Source organism: Neophocaena asiaeorientalis, unplaced genomic scaffold, assembly GCF_003031525.2.
Source record: "Neophocaena asiaeorientalis asiaeorientalis breed wild unplaced genomic scaffold, Neophocaena_asiaeorientalis_V1.1 scaffold325, whole genome shotgun sequence".
In the NCBI taxonomy this organism is placed as follows: domain Eukaryota; kingdom Metazoa; phylum Chordata; class Mammalia; order Artiodactyla; family Phocoenidae; genus Neophocaena; species Neophocaena asiaeorientalis.
Window position 1 is genome coordinate 1418701 of NW_020172742.1, and position 21763 is coordinate 1440463.

Consider the following 21763-nt stretch of genomic DNA (forward strand, 5'->3'; position numbering starts at 1 on the left):
GCATTCCTTATGCATTTTTTTTTTTGAATCTCATCCTTGCATTTAATCGACCTTTCACTAAAGTGCCTGCGTTGGGCCTATAGGGGACAAAGAGTCAAATTCAGCCCTACCCCTGCCCTCCTGCAGCCACTTTGTCTAAGTAGCGTCTGTATATCTGGGGGCCAGGAAGGAGCTGTCACCAGGAGTCTTGGTGGGTCTGAGCAGTCACGGGTGTCTATATGTTTGCCATCAGTGGAATGGAGATCTAGGCCGGGCACGTGGAAAACAAAGAAATTAATATGAGGGCAGGGATGGGGGGCAGGGGGGAAGTCAGCCACCTATGTTTTGAGTTGACCTCTTCCACAGGTATTCAAGTTTACCACTTATCAACTGTGTGATCTTCAGAAAGTTACTTTACTTCTCTGAACCTGATGGAGCTCAGTAATGGTTCACACGTTATAGTCTCTCTGTTGGAAGAGAATGAGATAGTCCATGTAAGTCGCTTAGAACAGTGCCTGGCACACAGTAGATGCTCAATACAGATGTATTTATATACCTATATGTTCCCATTTGGGGTTCTGGGACAGAGGCAGGCGGTGAGCTAGCTGATTTACACAAAGGCCCCAAGGCCCATTGGGGAAAACAACAAATCTGGCTTTGGGACTGGGGCACTGGAATTAGGGCTCTCCAGAAGGCAAGATCATCATTATAGCAGCTACATTTATTGAGGGTTTTCTCTGCACCAGGCACGGTCCCAAGCATGTTCTACGTACTAACTTATCTACTTCTCACGACAAGCCTCTGAGGCAGGTACCATTACTGTCCCTGCTTTAGAGGTGACAAAACTGAGGGGCAGAACTGTAGAGAATTTTCCTGAGCCTTCTCTGCTGGTAAGGAGCGGGGACCAGGGTTCAAACCCAGGCAGTCTGGCCTTGCAGTCATTCACATCCACGAGGGTGGCTGTACTCCTCTTAGGCAATGGGTGCTGTGGGAAGACAAAGCACTTACCTAGAGATGGGGGCAGGGGTCATAGGAGGGGACCAGAGCAGGTATGGAATCCTGGGCTTAAAGCCCCTGCACATCACCTTCCTCATGTGTCAGGTAGGGATGCTAACAGAATTTGCCCCGTGGATGGTCTTAAGGTTTCAGTGAGGTGAAGTATGTGAAGTACTCTGCATTGTGTTCTTGGAAGAACACCCAGCATGTGCTTGATGAATATTAGTTTTATTATTGTTAAGTTAACCTGGAGTCCAGGGATAAGTGCAAAGCTGGAGTATATCTGCATGAGCATTTTTCTGGCCTATCAGTTAGCTATTGCTTCGTAACTAACCACTCTACAACTCAGTGACCATTTAGTGTTTATCATGGTCTACAGCACAAGGACAGCCCCCAAGATCTCCTTTGCGCAACTATTCATTCCTGAGAGAAGGTGTGGGTGGGGTTGACACCACCCTTGACACCAGGGGTTGTTTAGACCCTCTGGCTGCTTCAGGGATGACCTGCAGCGTAATTCTGACCAAGGTGAATCAAACTTAAGACTTTCCTTGTGTTGAAGCTGAGGAGGTGCAGGCAGGGGGAGCTTCCGCAGCCATCGGGCAATGGCAAGATATCGGAGAGCCCTGTGAGCATAAAGTTAACAGGCAGAGCTGAGTAGAGCCAGCCTGAGAAGAGGGGACTGCGGCCGGAGACCACGCCACTCTCAGACCATCTATGCTTGGAGCCCGTCCTCGCCTGGAGTTCCCAGCTATGTGAGCAAGTAAATTCTCTTTCCTTAAGGCTCTGTGGGTTGGATAGCTCATCCCTCGCAGAGTCCTAAACAGATATGCCCAGAAGTGGGCAGTCCAGCAATGGACTGCTTTGGGGCTGGCAAAGCCGTCAGGCAGCTAAAATGTGTCCTTTCTTTGTGCCTCTGTGGGTCGGAGATGCTGTCCTTTGCATCGTTAATGAGTCAAAGTTGATTTCAGGATTCTGGAGGGATCGTCTTGTGCAATTAGACTGCAAGCAACTTGCGGGTAGGAACTGGGTCTCGTCCATCTGTCTCCCCAGCCGCCAACTTGGGGCAAGGCTCACACCAAGGTGCTTACCACACACTTGTTGAATGACAGCCTTCTTTTTCAGGGTTCTCAAGCAAGCACGGTTGCTTTGAGCCAGATAACAGATTATGGAATGCACCCAAAATCTAGACCCTCAGCAGGCTACACCGCATTGGAGCCTGGAATTAGCGAAAGGCCGCCACTGAGTGGTGAGTGGCTATGTGGGGACTCATGGATTCCCTGAGGCTGGCAGAAGACCTGGTTCTCTTCTGCAAAGGCCCCTGTGTGAAGGTCCACCAGAGGGCTCACTGGAAAGGAAAGGCCCGGAGTATTCCTTGACTACGGGCCGCAGGGAGCTACCTTCATCACGGGATCCTGCCGCCAATCCCACTATGATGAGCTTGCTTGAGGGCAGGCAAGACAATGAATGTGTAAACAGCACGGCTGCGGGGTCAGATGGGCTGAATTCAGGTCCGGGCTCCTTTACTTCCTAGCCTGAGCTCGGACAAGTTGCTGAGCCTCTCAGAGCCTCCATTTCATCTTCTGCAGAATGGGGTTTAAGAAGGGTACTTACCTTCAGTAGCTGTTTTGAGAATTTGATGAGACATGCATACTTAATCTAGTGTCTGGGACAGAAATAAGTGATCAACAAACACTTCACACGTGCACACACACACAATCCCAAGGGGCTGTGTCACACGTGTGTAGACAACAGGTGCTAAAACGCTGCACGTGCAGTCACACTGGCAGTAGTATCCAGTGGCCTCCGCTGATCTGATGCGTCATAAGCTCAGGAAGGCCTCTCCTCAGATGACGGCTCCCCCTCCCCCTTGCCTTTGCTCTGACCGTCCTGGTTCTCGCTTTCCCAGCAGGCACCCCACACTTACCTCCTTCAGCTAGCTCTGCAGCGGACGCAGTCCTCTTTGGAAACTTGGCCTTCACAATGTTCGACCTGAGCTAAAGGACATTTCAGGGATGCTTCCCGGGGGAAGCACACTGACCGTGGACTGGAGGGTAGGAACACCCCCCTGGGGCCTCCCCATCCCCAGCGGGCGACCTCACCCTTCCAAAAAGCCACCGGAGCACGTTTGAGAAAAGTTAAGCTGTTTTATTTCACAGGATAGCTCCACGTCAAACCAGCAGGCACCATCAGAATACGCGACAGAGGATCCAGTCAGACACTCTACAGCACGGGCGCTGGGTTGTAAGGTAGAGAAATGATGTCCGGGAGAGGGGGCAACACTTATCGCCACACGGGGACAGGCAACCAGCAATCTCCTAGGGTGATTTCGGTTTGATTTTCCTGACAGTTTGGGGAGGAAGGAAACCAAAGGAAACGAAATAGACCAGCCACTCTGAAGCAATCAGAACCAAACCTATTGCCAAACCGAGTAAACAGTCACACTGCCGGGGACTAGAGCCTGAGCAGAAACTCTGGCCAGAAGCTACTTCCGTTCGAGGGAAGCAAAACGCACTCTGGCTGCTCTGGTTCAAGGTTGTCGTTTGCCTGTCATTTGTCCTTTCACACAGAAAGGAGGTGTCGGCAAGGGGCAGTCCCAGGGGATGAGACGGCGGGACCCTGGCAGATCAACCTCAGAGAGGCAAGGAGGACGCAGACCTGGCAGCAAAGCCCCTGCCCTCAGCTCCCCCAGCAGCCTTAGGTATGTGCGGAATTCTCCACACGGCTGCTCAGAGGAGCAGGGACCCCAGAGAACCGGGGAAGTTGCCATGAAACATCACCATTAGCTCTGCACAGCAGAAAATCATCTTAGCAACACCTCGGCTCACCCACTTCCTGCCTGTTCCTCCAGGCCTCCCTCCCTGAACCCAGCAGCCCCTAACCCCCATGGTTGTGAGCCAGCCGTCCTTCTTTCTGGGTTTCTCAGGAGGATGAGGCATTTGCTCTAGTACGAAAAGTTAGGGACAGAGAGACTGAGAGGAAGAACCATTCCATCAGGCCTCATGGTTTGCCATCAGCTGTGTACGTGTGCTGAGCGCCAGGTAATGACCAGGTCCCAGGAAGTCCTCTGCATCCGTGCCTCCTGAATGAGAAAGAAATCCCCCTGACAAGGCACTCCGAGGGCCTCCAACAGGGAAGCAAGCCCCACACCAGGCCCTTCCCTGTGTTGGCCCCCTGGGGGTACCACCAGCCAGTTCTGGAGTGTTTGTTTATAAGGCAGATCGCTGAGCTGCGAGTTCCGCCGGCAGCCGAGGGATGACTCCACTTCCCTGCATCTCTTCCCACTTGGATTTCTTCATGGAATAGGAACCTTTCGACCCTCGGGAATCCGTTTCTCTCCTGCCCCTGGGCCCAGCGACCTCAGAGAAAAAGACTCCCAAGTCTAATTCCCAAGCTGACAATTCCCTCCAGTTGTGCGCTCTGTCTGGGGTTCAAAAGGCGCTTCAAGGTGAGAAATCGTTAGCACTGAAAACAAGGAAAGGCAAGAATTTTTCACAGAATCCCACAGCTCAGAGCAGCTCTTTAAGAGGAGAGGGGACTAAAGGGAGAGAGTGAGAGAGGGGTAGGAAGCACGGCTCATTCTCCGTTTTATCCAAGAAAGGTCCTTAGTGGCCGGAGGCTGGGCCCCAGGCCCAGGAAACTAGACCAGGAATGAATTGTCTTTGGTCAGTTTTAAATGAACATCTTGCTGGTTCATTCCTAAAAGAGACTGAACACCAGTAACACATAAAGACAAAAGGCTTGACCTCAGGGTAAGTTGAAGGTTAAGAAACTGTTCTGTGAAGAAAAAAAAAAAAAAATTGCCCGTTATCAATGAACTGACCAGTACAGCTTTCGGTAATCGTGATGGACAAGCAGGTAAACACCACTTCCCCTTGTACAACTGGTTATACTGAGGACTACTAACTAGGTTACTACGTTTCCCCCCCACGCTCACTGTACAGTTAGGTTTCTGGTACTTGTTTTTTACACTGATCTATCTACTAGGTGCAAAGATTTGGTGAGTGGCATTGGCTGTGATTTCACTGTAGCCTTTTAAAAAATTACAGTTTCACATTTTAACAGTTACTTTCCAGCATTTAAGCAAATACAGCAATATATAGTGGACTAACACAGGCAGGAGTCAGGACGAGAATGCCAATGCTCGTGACAGTGGGCGGGCCTGGATGCGCGTGGAGGGGGCCTGAGACATGCAGGGCGCCAGATGGGTGGGGCAGGGGGAAGTACTTTTCCACGTGGTTCTGCGTCAAGGCTCAGATTTGGAGCTGGATGAGTGGGGTGTGAGCTTCCCTAAATGTGAAGTCACCAGCCATTTCCCAATGGAAGAATGGGTGCCTAAAGAAAACGGCAAAGGCTCTGCCCTCAGGTAATTCAGTGAAAGGCAGGCCTGTTTTCAATGAGGAAAGATGAAGTTAGTCATTTCAGAGGAAAATCCACATGATCTGACTGGTGTTATGTATTTCAGGCAACAGATCTGTCAACTCAGATTTTCCCTTTTCGTCTGGTAGTCACGGCAGAGAACGTGGCATTTTGCACAGAAGGCCACTGCATGTAAGGTCTGCGAGTCTCTCTGGGGTGGACATGAGAGGTCTCTTATCCCGCTGAACAGCACAGCAGCCTTGCAAATAAATGACTTTAGGAGCTGGACCCAGCCCCACTCTCAGCCATCTATTAAATCTTGGACAAGTCACAGCCATCCTAAGGCCTTGCTTCCTCCCCTAACCTGTAATATGGGGGTATGTTTATGTGCTAAAAAGACAGAGGGCTCCTAGCTCATTCTGAGGCTCTTTCATTTCCTGGAGTTATAGGCAAAACAAGGAAGGTCAAGTTTGTCACTGGCCTCTCCCTGGCATTCTCTTTTTGTGCCCTTTCTTATTCTTTCCTCCACTGTGTGCTCTCAAGGCCAGTGCTTCAGGCAAGGCAGCATGGCTCACCACCCCTATACACCTAGGTAACGTGGCTTCATAGGTCCCCCCGTCTGGGGACCAGAGGAGAGGGCGAAACTTAATCCAATGGGCTGAAATGGTAATGATGGAATGTCAAGAGGTGATGTACCTGCAGGACCGGGCTTCATGGCTCTTATGAAGCTGGCAGGAAAATTCCACTGCCCACTTCTCAAATGCCATTAGGAGGTTTCAAAAGGATGGCGCTGGATGGTTTTCACCTTAGTGATGACCGTGAAGAGAGCAATCGTGTTGGCACAATGCTTTCTAGGTTGCATGGCTTGCTCGCTTACATTTTTATGGAGCAGGAGACAGAGGTTCAGTGAGGTGAGTGACACGCCCCCCCAAACCTAACCCCATATTTTCAATTGAGTTAAATGTGCTGGAGGAGGTGGGCAAAGGGGAAGGGAAAGGGGAGAGGGAAGCTTATTTCATTGCATAAATTCCACCGAAGCGTTCTCTAGGACGGCAAGTGCCAAGGACTCCCTCCCTGGCCCTGGTCTGAGGTGGGCACTTACGGTCCCGTGTGGTTCATGCAAGAGGCCACCAGCCAGAGCGTGTCACGGCCTGATTTCAAATTAAAATGATGGGACTCAAAGTCTCCTTGCCTGTTTAGTTCCAGATTTTGACACAGTATAATTAGTAGAAAGAGGAAAAGACAAAATTAAATATTTTGAAAATGGTATAAGTTAAACCTCTATAGTTACCACAGATTTATTCCTACAGCGTTTCTAGGTTTTGAAGTGTTCCACACCACTGTTTGGGTTTTCTTTTTCCTTTTTCCCAACCACACATAATACTGCGCTACGATGGGGCTCAGGCTCTCACCATCCCCTCTTCTACGGTCGAACACAGGCCGCTGCAGTCAGGGCTCTTCTCGCCAACGTCCTCCAGGCCTTTGGGGTGCAGTTGGTCTTGGCCTCCGTGTGGAAAGGCAGGGTCTCTGGGGTGGACGGGGGGGGGGGCTCTGTGAAGCCTTCCCCACCTCTGGGAGCAGCCTGCCCGGGGTACCGCCTGCCCCACCCTTCCTTTAGGGGCAGACTGTTCTGGAAGGCCACAACTTCTGGAGACAGGGGGAGACTGGTTTTGTTTTTCTGCAGGTTAGTGCTATATTGCTTCATTCGCAGTTACTGTGGGCCTTAAATTCTCCCAGAAAAGTCCCTGCAAATCCCACCAAATAACTCAGCGGGAGATGTTTGGTGGCATGGGTCTGAGGTAAATCTAAGTTTTGTAAAAAGAAAAAGGAGATCCTATATACATTTCATATGTGTGTCCAGATCTAGTATATGTATATAGATGCATAAATATATATATATACACACACACACTCCTACAGACACATACGTACATATATACGTGTACATATGCACATACACATACATACACACGTATGGATGCATGTAGAGAGAATGTCGAGAGAATAACTTTCCAGTGACGATACGCGGGTGAAGCCATTTAACATTTGCCATGACCTTGGGAAAGGCTCCGGCTGGGGCGGCTGCTCCTCTCCGCTTGGCCGTCTGTGTGCATACGGGAGGGAGGCCTGTGGATTCACGTGGCTGAAGGCGAGCTGTGGCTCGGGCCTGGGCCTCAGCTCCACACAGACCCGCTCCCAGGCTGACCTTCCGGGCCCTGCCCGACAAGGCCAGGAGCACCGGGAGGACGTGGGAGTCACGGAGGCCACCCTCGGCCACGGCGGGCCACAGCGGGCCGGGGCGGTGCCCGCCACCCCGCAGGTCACATGGTGCCCGACTTGTCGGCCGAGCTGTTGGGGAACATCTTCTCGGTGGGCGTCACGGCCGGGCTGCCCACGCCCGAGCTGCTGCTGCTGCTGGACCGATGCTGGACCACGGGCCGCACCGGCCGCATGGGGGGCGGGCGCAGCTGGGCGCCGGCCAGGCGGGCGGACAGGGCTGGCTTGAAGGTGGTCATCATCTCGGTGGAGGAACTGCTGCTGCGACGCATGGCGGCGTCGGGGTCGCGGATGACGATGGTGTGCAGGGGGCTGGCCGGCTCTGAGCTGATGGGGCCTGGCGGGTTCTTCAGGGGCTCCAGGGTGTCCAGCACCACATCTGGCGCCTGCTTGACTGTGTTCTGCCTCTCCAGTTCCCGCAGCTCGTGCAGAGCTGTGCTCATGGTCTTCTCGATGTCCTGGGGACAGGGAGAGCGCTCGTCAGCACAGAGTCTGGAGGGCTGGGATCTAACCCTTCTGGGGCTGCTACCCAGCTTGTAGGCTTCTTAGGGAGGCTTCCCCACAAATCTCATGGAAGGGATGGAGATTGGATCCCAGGGACTCTTATAACCATAAGGAAAATCAGTGTGAGTATCGCAGACCTAGTGGTGGCAGGCTCTGCAGTCAGACAGACCTGGGTTCAAATCCTATTTCTGTGACTTCCCTGCTGTGTGACTGTGGGCAAGCCACCTTACCTCTCTGAGTCACAGAATCCTCATTTGTAGATTACAGACACGTATAATACTGACCTCAAGGGGTTGATGAGCGTATTTAATGATATGGTCCCTGCGAAGAGCATGGCATGGCACCTGGTACCTAGTGAGTATTTCCAAATAATGACAATAACAATGACAATAACAGCTAAAACCGAGCACCAATTCAAGCCCCTTCCCCTAACAATTCATTTAAGCCTCTCACTTATCTGGTAGGAACTACCATTACGCTCACGTCACACATGAGGAAATGGAAGCTCAGACTGGTTAAGTAACTTGTCCAAGGTCACACAGCTACTTAGCAGCATAGTAGTTCTGGCTCCAGCGCTCATGCCCCTAACTATTATTATTAAAAATATATCTCTCCTTTGTCCATAGGAAATTTGTGTGGAGGTTGTATATCAGAATGTTTGCAATGCTCACCCCAGGATGATAGGACTGTTACTTTCTTCTCTGTATTATAATCAGAACAATTTTTTTAAAAATGGAAAATTTAAAAAGCAACAAAAATCTTCATCTGCCGACACAATTCCCAGGGATGTTGTGATATTTAAGAGCTCATCAGCATGAGAGCACTTTGAATGACACAAAGAGAGATTCTGGCAGCCCAGAGGGCCGACCTGGGGCTCAGCATTCCAGGAGTGAGCACTGGAGCTGGATGACAGCATTTAACCCAGGAGCCCTGGGCCTGGATGCTGAGCCCAGGTTTGGGAGGGAAAAAGGTTCCTCTGCTACCGCTGCTGGGCAACCTGGGGCAAGTCTCAGTGGCTCCGCACCACACTCGGTCCAGGTGCTGAAAGCCCCCTGCTGGCCGTGAAGATGGGATGAGACAGTGGACGTGATGACACTTTGTGAACTGGTGGATGGTGGTTTTCACACTCCCTTCAGCCAGAGTCCTCGGCTCCCGTGGGGTTTCCCAGGGATGCCTCCACACAGAGGCAGGGGGAGCTGCTCAGGCTGAGCTGGGCCACCGAGAGGCCAAGGAGGGACAGAACCGCTGCTGGAAGGTGCTGACCCACCTCAGGCTCCGGGATGACTATTGAGACACACTAGCTTTTCTGCCCTGGGGCAGCTCTGGGAAAACTGAAAGTCTGGTCAGACTGATGGGGCTGGTGCCCACAGGTGTCCTGCCGGCCCCTTCCCCGTCCACGTCTTCTTTCACCTCCTCTCCTCCCCTGTCCTCAGGCGGCTCCTGCCCGCTGGGCCTCCACGACAGGCTCCAATCTGGCCTCCATCAGGGTCCCAGCCTATCATCTTGTTTGGTGAAGAGACTACTGATGATTAGCTAATGGCTAATATTAGCATTTATGCTTCCCCAGGACATTTTATCCTTTGCCCTTAACACTGTCTACTTTAAAGAAGATGCTATTTGTGCCTTTACCTACAAGGAATAACTGTGGGGCTGTGACGGGGGTCCCGCCTGACAGGAGAGAAGGCAGTCCTGTCCCAACCTTTGCTACATCCCAACCCTGCAGTGATCAAGCCCGCCTTCTGCGTCCCAGTCTGCTTAAAGTCCCCCACTGACATCACTACTCTGTCTGCTCTACTCCAGCAGGAGCCAAAAGGCAAAACTAATCAATAAAATATAATTATCGCCCCTCCACCACCATCCCCACCACCACCCCTCCACCCTCGCAGAGTGTGAGCCAGGAAGACAGCGAGTCCAGAGAAAGATCAGCTGGGGGGTTTAGGCGTGAGCCTTGCGTTAGTCTGAGAGGTGATGCCGTGATCTCAGAGTGGAGCTGCAGAGAGGCGCTGGGGAGCACGGACAGCGGGGGAAAACGATCCCTTTTCACCTCCTCCCGAATGAGACCTTCCCACCTTGGATGGCGGTGCTGCCAGATCCCCAAACTGCCTCTTTAACTGGGCTCCAATCTAAATCCTAAGAGACATTTTGAGACCAGAGGATTTCAGGTAACTCCACCTACTACTACATAGCTGCCCTCTGCAGCCTGCAATGTCAAGGGCTCATCAGAGCCAATGCTGAGCAGGCTGGAGGCCATCCAGGGTGCCCTTGGCTATTTACATACCGTTTCCCATGCTCTGCTATCGAATGGCAGCTATCAAATTAGCGTGTGTAGATATGTCTGCAGACGGAAAATGCGAGCGGCATGCCCCACGTGTATTCTTTAGGCCGCTCTTGCAAAATGCTCTGGGACTAAAGGTCAAAGAAGTCTGGGAGATGGGTGTGCCCTGCTCTCTTTCTTGAAGATTCACAAGGCACATCAACATATTTAATAATGCTTGTTGTAGACAACCCATTCAAATTTGCAAGACCAGCATTCCCCAAACTTTCTTGACCATAGAACACCTTTTTCCCCTCCACTAATACCCCATGGAACCAGTCTGCTGTGGGACCTACTTTGGAAACAGTGGCGTAGACTTCATTTGATTCTCCGTGTAAAGGGCTCTGGGCCAGGCCTCAGGTGGCCTGACCTTCCAGGTGACGGCGGATGCTAGGGCAATGCTTCCCAAGAGAATGGCCTCCAACAATAGAGGAACCAGCAGGCTGCCCGGCTGCTCTGCTGGACCCATGCCAAGATGCTGATACCTTGGGAGTGGGCATTGGGACCTGGGGCCCAACTAGATCCTGCGAGGTGTTTCACTTGCTGTGTTGATATCCCTGCTAACCTTTCCTGGCCTCCTCTCGAACACAGCCCCCAAGCTCTCAGATTTCCACTTCCCCTTGTGAACAGGGATTCAAGGCCACTCTTCACAATACAATCCTAACCGACCCGAAGGTTCTAACTGTCTCTCTTTTCTAAACTGGGAGAAAACACTGGGAAGGGGATACATAATGGGCACCCTGCCAAGTTCCAGAGGGAAAAATGGAAACTTCTGAACTATGATAAAACTATCAAAAACACAGGAAAGTAGCTATGCAAATTATTAAACAACCTAAACAAACTGTCTCATAACAATTTCTTAAATGGATTTGTTTGGTTTGCTTGGCAAGTGTAAAAATCACACAGGTTTCTCATCCAGATTTTTTTAAAGTTATTTTAAAAAACACAAAACTCTAAAAGCACTCTTGAAACGCAGAGTCCCCTCCTTCAAGACTCCTGACCCAGCTGCCATTTCACAGCTGTGTGTGTTACTGGTTGGCATCTCTCTCTTCTCTAAACCATAAGCTCCATGTGGGCAGGGCCTGCATCCATTTTAGGTCAGTTATACTCTCAGTGCCAGCCAGTGATTGCCACACAACAGATGCGCAATCAGTTATTTGTCAATAAATGAATGAATGAACAAATGAATGCATGAATGACAAGATGAACGAATGAAAACATGAAGAGCACAATCTTGCCATGTTATGGAGACGTCTGCCATTACCACATCCCCACATCCGGGAATCCCACCTCTGGCCCTGGAGACTGGGCCCTTGGGTCTTCACGGGAGCCCCAGCCAGCAGTTGCACCCATCCAGCTTCCGCTCCCACAGGGGGGCCAGCTCATTATCTACCTCACGTCTGGCTTAGCCTGAGCCTGGCCTGAAGGGCGAAGGGGCTCCCCCGTCTGCAGGTGCCCACCCCCTGCCCCTCTGGGTGTCGGCTGGCGCAGCCTGCCTTCCCGCCGGCCCTTACTTCTGCCAGGGCCTCGGCCTCCAGGGACTTGTGGTCCCCCAGGCTGCTGTGCCTGGTGGAGCCGCACGTCGACCGGATGCAGTGCCCTTCGGAGAGCGCCTTCTTGTCGGGGTAGTTGATGCTGCCGGCGCTCCCGAACGTCGCCATCCTCCGCTTCTCGGGGCTCTCGATCCGCCCCCGGGAGAGGGGGATTTTGTGGGGACTGCTGGGGCAGGCGGCGGCCCGGGGTGGCGTGTCTATGCTGGGGCCCAGGCCCCGGGGCGGGCTGTGTGTGTCTCCCCCGCTTCGGCGCCTGGGGATGGCTGCTCCATCAGATCGTAACCGCACTCTGCAAAGGAGCCAGGGGGCGGGGGCGTGGGGCAGAGGTCAACCCTGGCCAGTGTCACACGGGTCAGCCAACCCCCAGGCCACACGCTACACACTAGTCTAGGGAGTGGGTATAGTAAAGCCTCGTTCAGCCAGACTCTGCGGTTCTGCAGGGAAGGCACTGTCTGAGCACGTGACTCAGGCCCGCGGGTTTCATCTGCGCACACGAAGCAGTCGGGGGCGTTCCAAGCTCCAGCCGGGGGTGGTGCCAATTACATAGTGAATCTCGTCTACACGTTAGGTCAGGGCCAGGAGGATTTCAACCTGGGAACACTTCGCTCCCGGTTAGGTGGGCTCATGATATGTTCTTAAGCGGTTTAGAGGTCTCCATGATTCCAAAGGGCCTCCGACGGGTCTGAGGCATTGAGGCTTGACTATACCAAAGAGTTACCAGCTCCCTGCAAGCTCCCTGAAAGATGGCCCTGGTTTCCGTGGGGCAGCACAGACAACAAGCCTGGTGAAAACAGCGTGGGCTGGGGCTCAGGACACTGGGTTCTAGGCTCAGGAGGCGCCCCTGGGAACTGGCCACAGCCCAGTGTTGTCACCAAAGGCTGTTCCTATGAGGCTTTTCCGGACCTTGGACAACTAGTCACTAAGAGTAAAATGTGCATCACTGGAACGCCTTTCGTGCACTTGGATACCTTTCGCCCCTCAGGGAGGCTGTGGTGGAGTGAAGAGGGGACTGGAGTGTCTATCAGGAAGGCGAATTCTTGTCCTGTCTCTGTCACAGACTTTCCAGTGACCTCTTTCAGACCCACTTTATTAATCTGTTAAATGGGTATAATATTCCTTGCCCACCTTCTGAGGGAGGCTCAGTGGGTGGGAAAGCACTTTGAAGAGGTTCTACCCACAGGAGATTTTGCTGTGTCCCATGGAGGGCACTGAAGACTCAAAGGCACTGGTGAGGGGAGGGAAGGCTGGAAGTGGCAAGGGGGCGGGGAAGAGGGGCAGAGTGCGGGAATGGATTGTGACGGGGACCAAGCTCAGTGTGGTCAGCAGCGCTTTAGACCCTGTGCCACCAGCCAAGCTAAGCACCGCCTGTGGGCACCCCAACAGCACCAAAACATTGGTGTTCGAGAGGAAGAGTACTGGGAAAGAAAGAACGAGAAGAAGGTAGGTGAGAGAGGACAGAGGGAGAGGGAAATTGAGGCAGGAGAAGATACGGCCCCCCTGGAAGTCAAGGGACCATGACTCTGTCATCTACCTACCCCAACCGTCCATCTCCCCTGATTCTATCACTTATCAGCACCCTGAACCGAACAGAATACACTGAAAAGAGGCACTGGGACTTTTGCTGAAATAACTTCATAAACATATGTTCCTATTGTGGTTGATTTCTCTGGCTTTATCTGCAAGTGCCCCATGTGTGGGTTGATCCCATGACCTCTCCACCAGAAAAACAAAGAATATGACATTTTGAGAATTTGATTAAGAAAGCAGTGACACACTGCCAGCTTTCCTTTCCAGCGTCACATCTTGTGGGGAAGAAGGGGCCACGACAGCCTCCCTCTCTCCCTCCTTCTCTTTTCCTTATTGTATTTTTTTCTTTAAACAACCACGTGCTTTGGACTATACCTGTAGAGGGAGTGAGGAACCCAGCTCCATACCTGGCGGAAAGATCATGTGACAGCCCCGCCCACACGCAGGAGTGAAGAAACTGGCAAATCTGCTCCCACCAAATATGTGCGTGGAGCCGAGTGGCAATTTGCCCCCACGAAGTGGGAGTGAGGCTTCTGTTTCTGCAGTGCACTTCAGGGACTAAGTGAGCTTTACATTTTTAAATATAACAACTTAGGTCTTCAACAGAAAGTGGGGAGGAGGTGTAAGAACTGGAGACAGAGAGGAAAAATACTTGCCAACTTGCAACTCTCTCTTTCCCGTTTATTATTATTTTAAATAAAAAGCATTGGTTGCCAATATGTCTTTCCTCCTCTTTCTCCACCTCTGCCCCAAGCTGGATCACTTTCTACCTGACATTCTAGGCCAGTTCCAGCCAGCCCACCAGGTGTGCCCCATGTCATATCTCGTGGGGAAGAAGGGGCCACAACAGCCTCCCCCTTTCCCTCCTGTGCCCTTGCTTCTCCCCAGTCAGACACAAACCGGCACTGTACTAGCCGCAAAGAATGAATCCGCGTTTCCTACCGGCCCATCACCCCCCCAAAGCCGTAATCCGAGATGTGCTCCGTGGGGGACTGGAGGTCGTTTTTGGAGGAGGCCTTGTCGTCCAGCAGTGGCCCACTGCTGGCCTCGCTGTCGGCCTTTTGGCTCAGGCTGTCCGAGAAGGCATCGTCCCTGGGGAGAAGGACAGACGTGAATTGGGAGGGATTCGCTCCAGAGAACGGACATGTGCTGAGACCCAAGGGGCTGTATCCACACACACCTCGTGGTTGAGCCACTGCTGCTTCTCCAGCAGGAGGCCCTCTGTGGCACCGCCCGTGCCTACCTTCTCCTCCCCTCATCTAGGCTCTTCTCTCCCAGCTGCTCGAGACTGGGATAAGCTAAAGGGGAGGGTGTGCTGGAGAAATGGGGGAGGGGGCCTGCAAGCTGAGCCCTGGGCGATGAGCAGCAGTTTGGGGGTCCAGCGAGGGAGAAGGAAGGCATCTCCATCCCTCTCCGCACCCGGGGCTTTGAACAGGTGTGAGGGGCCTGGAGCTTGTTGGGGTGCCCTGCCCGCCTCCCCCCCATGCCCTCTCCCTGCCCTCAGAGGCCTGGGGACGTCAGAGAGCTGCTTTGGATCGTCTTGTTGTTTGCCGAGCTCTGGACTTTTCTCTGTCTCCAGACCGTCCCCTCTGCCATCAAGACGTATGCCTTTGGCCACCTCCCCTTGAGGCCCAGCTTGGTGGCTGCTTCCTTGGTAAATCAGTTCCACCTGAGGCAGACTGGAGCTCGGAGGGAGTGTGTGCAGGAACCTTCAAAGGCTTTCAAAGAATGGAAGGTGTAGACTTTCTGGGCATTATGGTGGGGCTAGGTATTTGGGGTGTAGGGCTTTTTTTTAATGCCTAAAATTCTTTTCTAAAAAATAGTACCCTCTTAGCTGGAAATGAGGGGATGATTGTTTCTGCCCATCTCCTGAGACAGCCACCTCAGGGTAGAGAATGGTGGGCTATTAAGAGGGGAGTGGGATGGCCACTGGCTACAGGGAAGGCCCAGGAGGGTGGAGGTATATGGCAAGATCCACTGGACACTGAGAACCATAGTGGGTGATAAACGCCCTGGAGGCTGTCAGGTGGGCTGGGATGGTGAGCCAAGGGCACCAAACATTGTCCCTGTGGACTCTGAAGGGTGAGCAATTTGCTTATTTGTTAAGTGGGTCACCATTCAAAGGGAGGTTAGACATAATCCATTCTTACGGAAGACCAAGTGTGTCATACCAGGGAGAGCAAAGTGCTGTCATACAATCCATACTCCCATTCCTGTGCCCATTCCAGACATCACTAATCACTCATGGCATTCTTCACAGAAGATCCCAATTCCCACTCACATGTCCTGTACAACTATGTACTGATGTGGGATGAGCCCATCCACGCCGTTGTGACGACCCTCCCACCAGTCCTCGGAGGCGCGGTGGTACAGTAGCAGTGAGGCTCCCTTCTTGAAGGACAGCTCACGCGGGGACCGCCCCACATAGTCAAACTTGGCGATGGCCTCGATCTGCTCCACTTCTAGAAGGAAAACAAGGGGAAGAGCATCTATGAGGTCAGCAGAAGAGCAGCCCAGGAGCCTCACTCAGATGGTCCTGGCTTCTGTGGGGCAGCACAGACAACAAGCCTGGTGAAAACAGCGTGGGCTGGGGCTCAGGATACTGGGTTCTAGGCTCAGATCCACTCTCCATGCTGTGATCTCAGGCAGGCCATCTAACTTCCCCAAATGGAAAATGGGGCTGAAATACTACATCCTTACCTTCCACTGCCCCTCTTGTTCTCCACTTTTTAACACTTATTAAAACAATATTATAAGAAATTTCTTTTTCTTCTATCCCTTAATGCCAGCTCTGTTTCCATTTTTCCATGAACTCCTTCCCTCTTTGTTCACTTATAATACCACCAGTGGTTCTTACCTTTTGGGAAGTCAAACAGATGTTATATATGGATTCCCTTCCATGCAAAATATTGTACACAATTTTTAAGGGTTCCCAGAAGCTTCTCTTCAGAGCTCATTGTTATGGACCGAATTCTGTCTTCCCTCAAATCCAAATGTTGCAGCCCTCACTTCCAATGTAATGGTATTTGGAGATGAGGTGTTTAGGAAGTAATTAAGCTTAAGTGAGGTCATAAGGGTGGGGCCCTAATCTGATAGAACTGGTGTCACTCTGAGAAGAGGAAGAGACACCGGAGATCTCTCTTTCTGTCTCTTCATGTGCACAGTGGAAAGGCCTTGTGAGGACACAGTGAGAAGGCAGCTGTCTACAAGCCCGGAAGAGAGACAACAGCAGAACCCAACCCTAATGGCACCTTGATCTTGGACTTCTAGCTTCCTGAACTGTGAGGAAATATATTTCTGTTGTTTAAGCCCCTCAGTCTGTGGTATTCTATTATGGCAGCCTGAGCTGACTAACACACTCATCCATGAACTTAATTTGGGGAGCGGGAGAATTCTTGTGGGGGCTATAGATCAAGCATATCTCTTTGCACACGCACATTTACCCGTCAAAGCTTTATTCTTCTCTGGTCAGTGACAGGCCCTGCATGAGTTAAGCAATGAGAACATAGCTCTTGCCCTTGAGACACTTCTACTGCCCAGCTCTGTCACCTCTTGTTTGTGTGACCACAGGCAGGTTACATAATTTCTGTACATTTCAGTTGCCTTTAGGAGGCTTAAACGATAATCCATGAAAGAAGACAAAAAGATGGCCAACAGGTGCATGAAAAGATGCTCAACATCATTAATCATCAGGAAAATGCAAATCAAAAATCAAAACCATGAGATATCACCTCATACCTGTTAGAATGGCTATTATGAGAAAGACAAGAAACGACAAGAGTTGGCCAGGATGTGGAGAAAAGGAAACCCTTATACACTGCTGGTGGGAAATAAATTGGTGCAGCCCCTACAGAAAACAGTATGGAGTTTCCTCCAAAAACTAAAAATAGAACTACCATGTGATCCAGCAAATCCACTTCTGGGTATTTATCTACAGGAAATGAAAACACTTAACTTGAAAGGATACCTGCACCCCCAAGTTCATTGCAGCACTATCTACAATAGCCAAGACATGGAAGCAACCAAAATGTCCATCGACAGATGAATGGATAAAGAAGATTGGTGTATATAAACAATGGAAAATTATTCAGCCATAAAAAAGGAAGGAAATCCTGCCATTTGCAACAACATGAATGGACCTTGAGGGCGTTATGCTAAGTAAGATAAGTCAGACAGAAGAAGACAAATAGTGTATGATCTCACTTGTATGTGGAATCTGAAATCAAAAACAAACCAAACTCACTGATACAGAGAACAGACTGGTGGTTGCCAGAGGTGGGGGTGGACGAAATGGGTGAAGGGAGTCAAAAGGTCAAAACTCCCAGTGATAAGATCAGTAAATCATAGGATGTAATATACAGCACAGTGACTATAAATTGTGCTATATATTTGAAACTTACTAAGAGAGTAGGTCTTAAAAGTTCTCATCATAAGAAAAAAAAAAGTAACTATGTGTGGTGATGAATGTTAAACCTGACTTATTGTGGTAATCATTTCATAATATATACATATATCGAATCATCATGCTATACACCCGATACTAATAAACTGTTATATATCAATTATGTCTAAAAGAAGAAAGACACGAGACTTCAATACATTAAAAAAAAGAGAGAGATACGGAAAGTGCTCAGCATAGCACAGACATACAATACATTAGGTATTCAGCTGATAGTGGCTCTTGTCATTATGATTATAATTACTAATGGCTTTAGCTTATGGGGTGGGTCTACACAAAGAAATCTGAGGTGCAGAGAATTTAAGTGTTTTGCTCAAGACCATGCAGCTAGTGATCTTTGGGTAGGAGACTTTTGGGGGAGCAGGACAGTTAAGCCTATGATTTATTTAACCTGTGTTGTAGCTTGTACCCTGAGAAGTGAAAATGGGTAATGTATAAGTGTCAAGGTATTTGTATTTTAAAGCAAGCACAAAGATGTTTAATATTATAAAGAGAATACATATATATATATATATATATATATATATATATATACACCTATATAGACAGACAGATCTTATTAAATTCTATTAAACAAAAGAGTAACAAAGGTGGCCCCTGCTCTCTCTATCCTGCAGATACCTTCCCTGTGCCGAGCATCCATGGGACTGTCTCTTCTCCTATCCTCGTGGATTATCTTGATTCTGTCCACGCAGCCTGTCTACCTGTCCATCATGGAGTTTTACACAGGTAAAAAGTGGCAAAGCCATGATACCTGGCTTTGCCACTTTTTGCCTGTGTGACCTTGAACAACTTAGTTCTCTTTTCTAAGCCTCCATTTCCTCATCTGTAAAATGGGAATGATAATAATAGTACCTACCTTATAGGGCTGTCATAGGATTAAACGAGTTATTACACATGAAGTGCTTGTAACGGTGCCTGGCACACAATTAGCTTCATAGGAGAGTTAGTTGTTGTTGTTACCAGAGCTAATGACTCCTAAGGGCCATGAGCAGCATGGAAATCATCCCTCCCTGTTAATCCCCAACCCATGCATGCACACTAGGACTCCTCTCTGTGGGCAGGTGGCTCAGGAAGACTGGGCCAGTGCCCCCATGAGATGCAGTGGCCTCTTGGTGGACCCAGCCCTCAGTGCCTGGGACAGCCTTCTGCAGACAGCAGGCCTCTGACAGCTAAGTCAGCTTTCCCCAGATGGCTACCTGACAAATGTCTTTACATGCTGTTCTGACATAGTTGATGCAAAATGACAGCCCGGCTAAATGGGTCAAATGAACTCAGATCTGGACTTAGAGTCACCTTCTCAGTAAAATGGAGAGATCTCCATACTTCTTTCTGCTGCGTCTTTGAATCTCACGCCAGCCATGTGTTAGCACCACCTGGTGACCTGTGTGTCTGCCTAGCTACAGAGACAGAAAGGCTGGAGGGTTTTGCAAGCCCATGAGCTGAACCCCACGGTCTGCGTGCTCTCAGGTTTGACGCCAAGGGCTTCCTCTGATCCCACCCCTTGTAATGCTGAAGGAGCTGACCCGGGCAGAGGCTTGCTCATTTCCAGAGGCTCCAGCAGTCACTGGTGGTGGTCTGGAGTGGCGGGTGGAGGAGCGAGGAAAAGTGGAAAATGTAAGGGGGAGAGAAGAAGAAAAGATGAGTAGAGCTGAGCTGCAAGCTAAGAGAGAGCTTGTGTGTTTGCAGAGGTCACTATGTAATCGTGTGGGGTAGAAACAGTGATAATAGCTACCATTTATTAGGAAGTCTATTATTTGTTTTTTTCACACCTAAAATAGAACATGTGATTCTCCCTCTTACCACTCTCCCACACACCCCTCCCCAAACTTACTTCATTCCCTCATCTTCCCCATCTTAGGAAACAGAACCACCATCTGCCCTGCTGAGGCCAAAGCCCTGCTCTTGGGCAATGCATATCTAATCCATCAGCAGCTCCTTCAAATTGGCCCCTGAATCTGACCAGCCTCACCACCTCCACTGCCACCCCCCTGGTCCAGACCACCACTGTCCCTCTACCTGGCCTCCTTGCTTTCATTCTTGCTTGCATTTCTCCCCACAGCAGCCAGAGGGATCTTTTAAAGTCATAAATTAGATCATGAAACTCTCTTGTTCAAATCCCTCTGAAGGCTTCCCATTGTGCTTAGAAAAAAAACACAAATGTCTCCTCACAGCTTATGAGGCCCTCCATGCTCTGGGCCCTGGAGACCTCGGTGGTCTTCTCTCTGACTACTCTCTCCTTCCCTCAGTCTGCTCCAGCCTCACTAGACTTCCTGATGTTTCTCTGCCAACACTGCATTATGATACCTTTCAAACACAAAGTAAAGTTGAAAGAATTTTACAGTGAATATTCATATACCTACCACCTAAATGCTACTATGAACATTTTACTATACTAACATAAGCATATATCTGTCCATCCCTCTATCTATCCATCCATTCATCTAATTTTTTAATGAATTTTAAAGTAAGTTGCAGACATCAGTACACTTTACCCCTAAAAACTACAGTATAAATATTCACAGAGCCTTCTTAATGCTTTTAAAACATGCCAAGTACTCCTGCCACAGGGCCTTTGCACTTGTTATTGCCTCTCCTTGGGATATTTTCTTCCCAGACATTTGCATCATTCACATTTCACGAATATTTACTGACCACTGTGTGCCATTTTCTCATTTCTTTCAGATCTGTACCCGAATGCCAATGCTTCAGCAAGACCTCTCCTGGCCACCCTTCACGAACTACAAAAGCACCAACTTCAGATCACTCTTGCTTTATTCTTCTTCATAGATCAGATCAAAACCTGAACTTTTGTGTGTGTGCACAAATGTGTAGTTTCAAAATGTGTTTACTGCTGATCTTTCCCACTAAAATGTGAGCTCCATTAGACAGGGATTTTATTTTATTTCCTGCTATTTTCCCACTTTTACAACAGTCCCTGGGATGAGTAGGCACTCAATACATACTTGTTACTTGCATGAACAAATTAAGCTTTTCCCATGTGCCAAGGGTTCTACTTACGTTATCGCATGTAAGTCATATCCTCACAACAGTATCTGCACACTGTCCTCATTTTACAGGTGAGGAAACTGAGGTTGAGGTGAAATGATCTGTCACGCAAGGGGCGAGTCATAAAAGTAGAGAGTGATGAGCTGAGATCTAAGCCCAGGTCCCAGGTATCATTAATAGAGCCTTCTTGATGTTTTTAAAACACAATATGCTTATTCCTGCTACTGGGCCTTTACATGGACACAGTGCAAATATAAATATACATATATACCATACTGTATGACTGGTATTCAATTTGACTCCTGCTTATGGAGAGGCTGGTTAGGCCAGGTAGGTGCCCCACGGGCCCTACAGGGAGTGAACAAATAAAGAGGCCATTCCTGAGCTAAAGAAGAGGTTGAAGGCTGTCCCCATAGAGGCCCGGCTAGAGTCACACTTTAGAAAAGTCACTCCAGGAGCGGAGCAGTTGCAGAATTGGAAAAGGACTGGAGGGGAGAGGCTGGAGGCAGGAGCAGTTCAGCGGTGGTTACAATAGCCCAGGGCCTGACATGGAGAAGAAAAGACAGACTGGAGCTTTGGTTTCATTTCAGAATCTGAAGGCTGGAGATTTTACAAATCCCATACTCGTTATCCTTCTCTACTTATCACCCAAGAGGAAGCGCAAATGCCCCTCTCTAATGATGCCACAACAGAGGACCCTTTTAGGTCATGGGAGAGCAGACGGCTCTGTCCCTCTCAAACCACCTCACTGCCCCCTGTCCACCCCGCCCTCCCCCCCCCCATACACTG

The 21763-nt window shown here is 50.1% G+C and overlaps 1 protein-coding gene across 3 annotated transcripts in view; it reads right to left on the minus strand.

Moving 5' to 3' along the window:
* Nucleotides 1-3123: 3123 nt before the first annotated feature.
* SRGAP3 (SLIT-ROBO Rho GTPase activating protein 3) overlaps nt 3124-21763 on the minus strand; it is a 262192-nt gene continuing 243552 nt past the window's right edge. Inside the window, exons 19-22 of one of the 3 annotated variants that reach the window (XM_024740673.1) lie at nt 15788-15968; nt 14449-14598; nt 11941-12268; nt 3124-8066 (exon numbers count right to left, since the gene is read on the minus strand). In XM_024740673.1, the coding sequence (XP_024596441.1) occupies nt 7653-8066; nt 11941-12268; nt 14449-14598; nt 15788-15968 (1073 nt within the window). In that variant the 3' untranslated portion in view covers nt 3124-7652. Of the gene's footprint in view, nt 8067-11940; nt 12269-14406; nt 14599-15787; nt 15969-21763 lie in introns of all 3 variants that reach the window. The other 2 variants (XM_024740674.1, XM_024740675.1) reach the window with 2 other exon arrangements.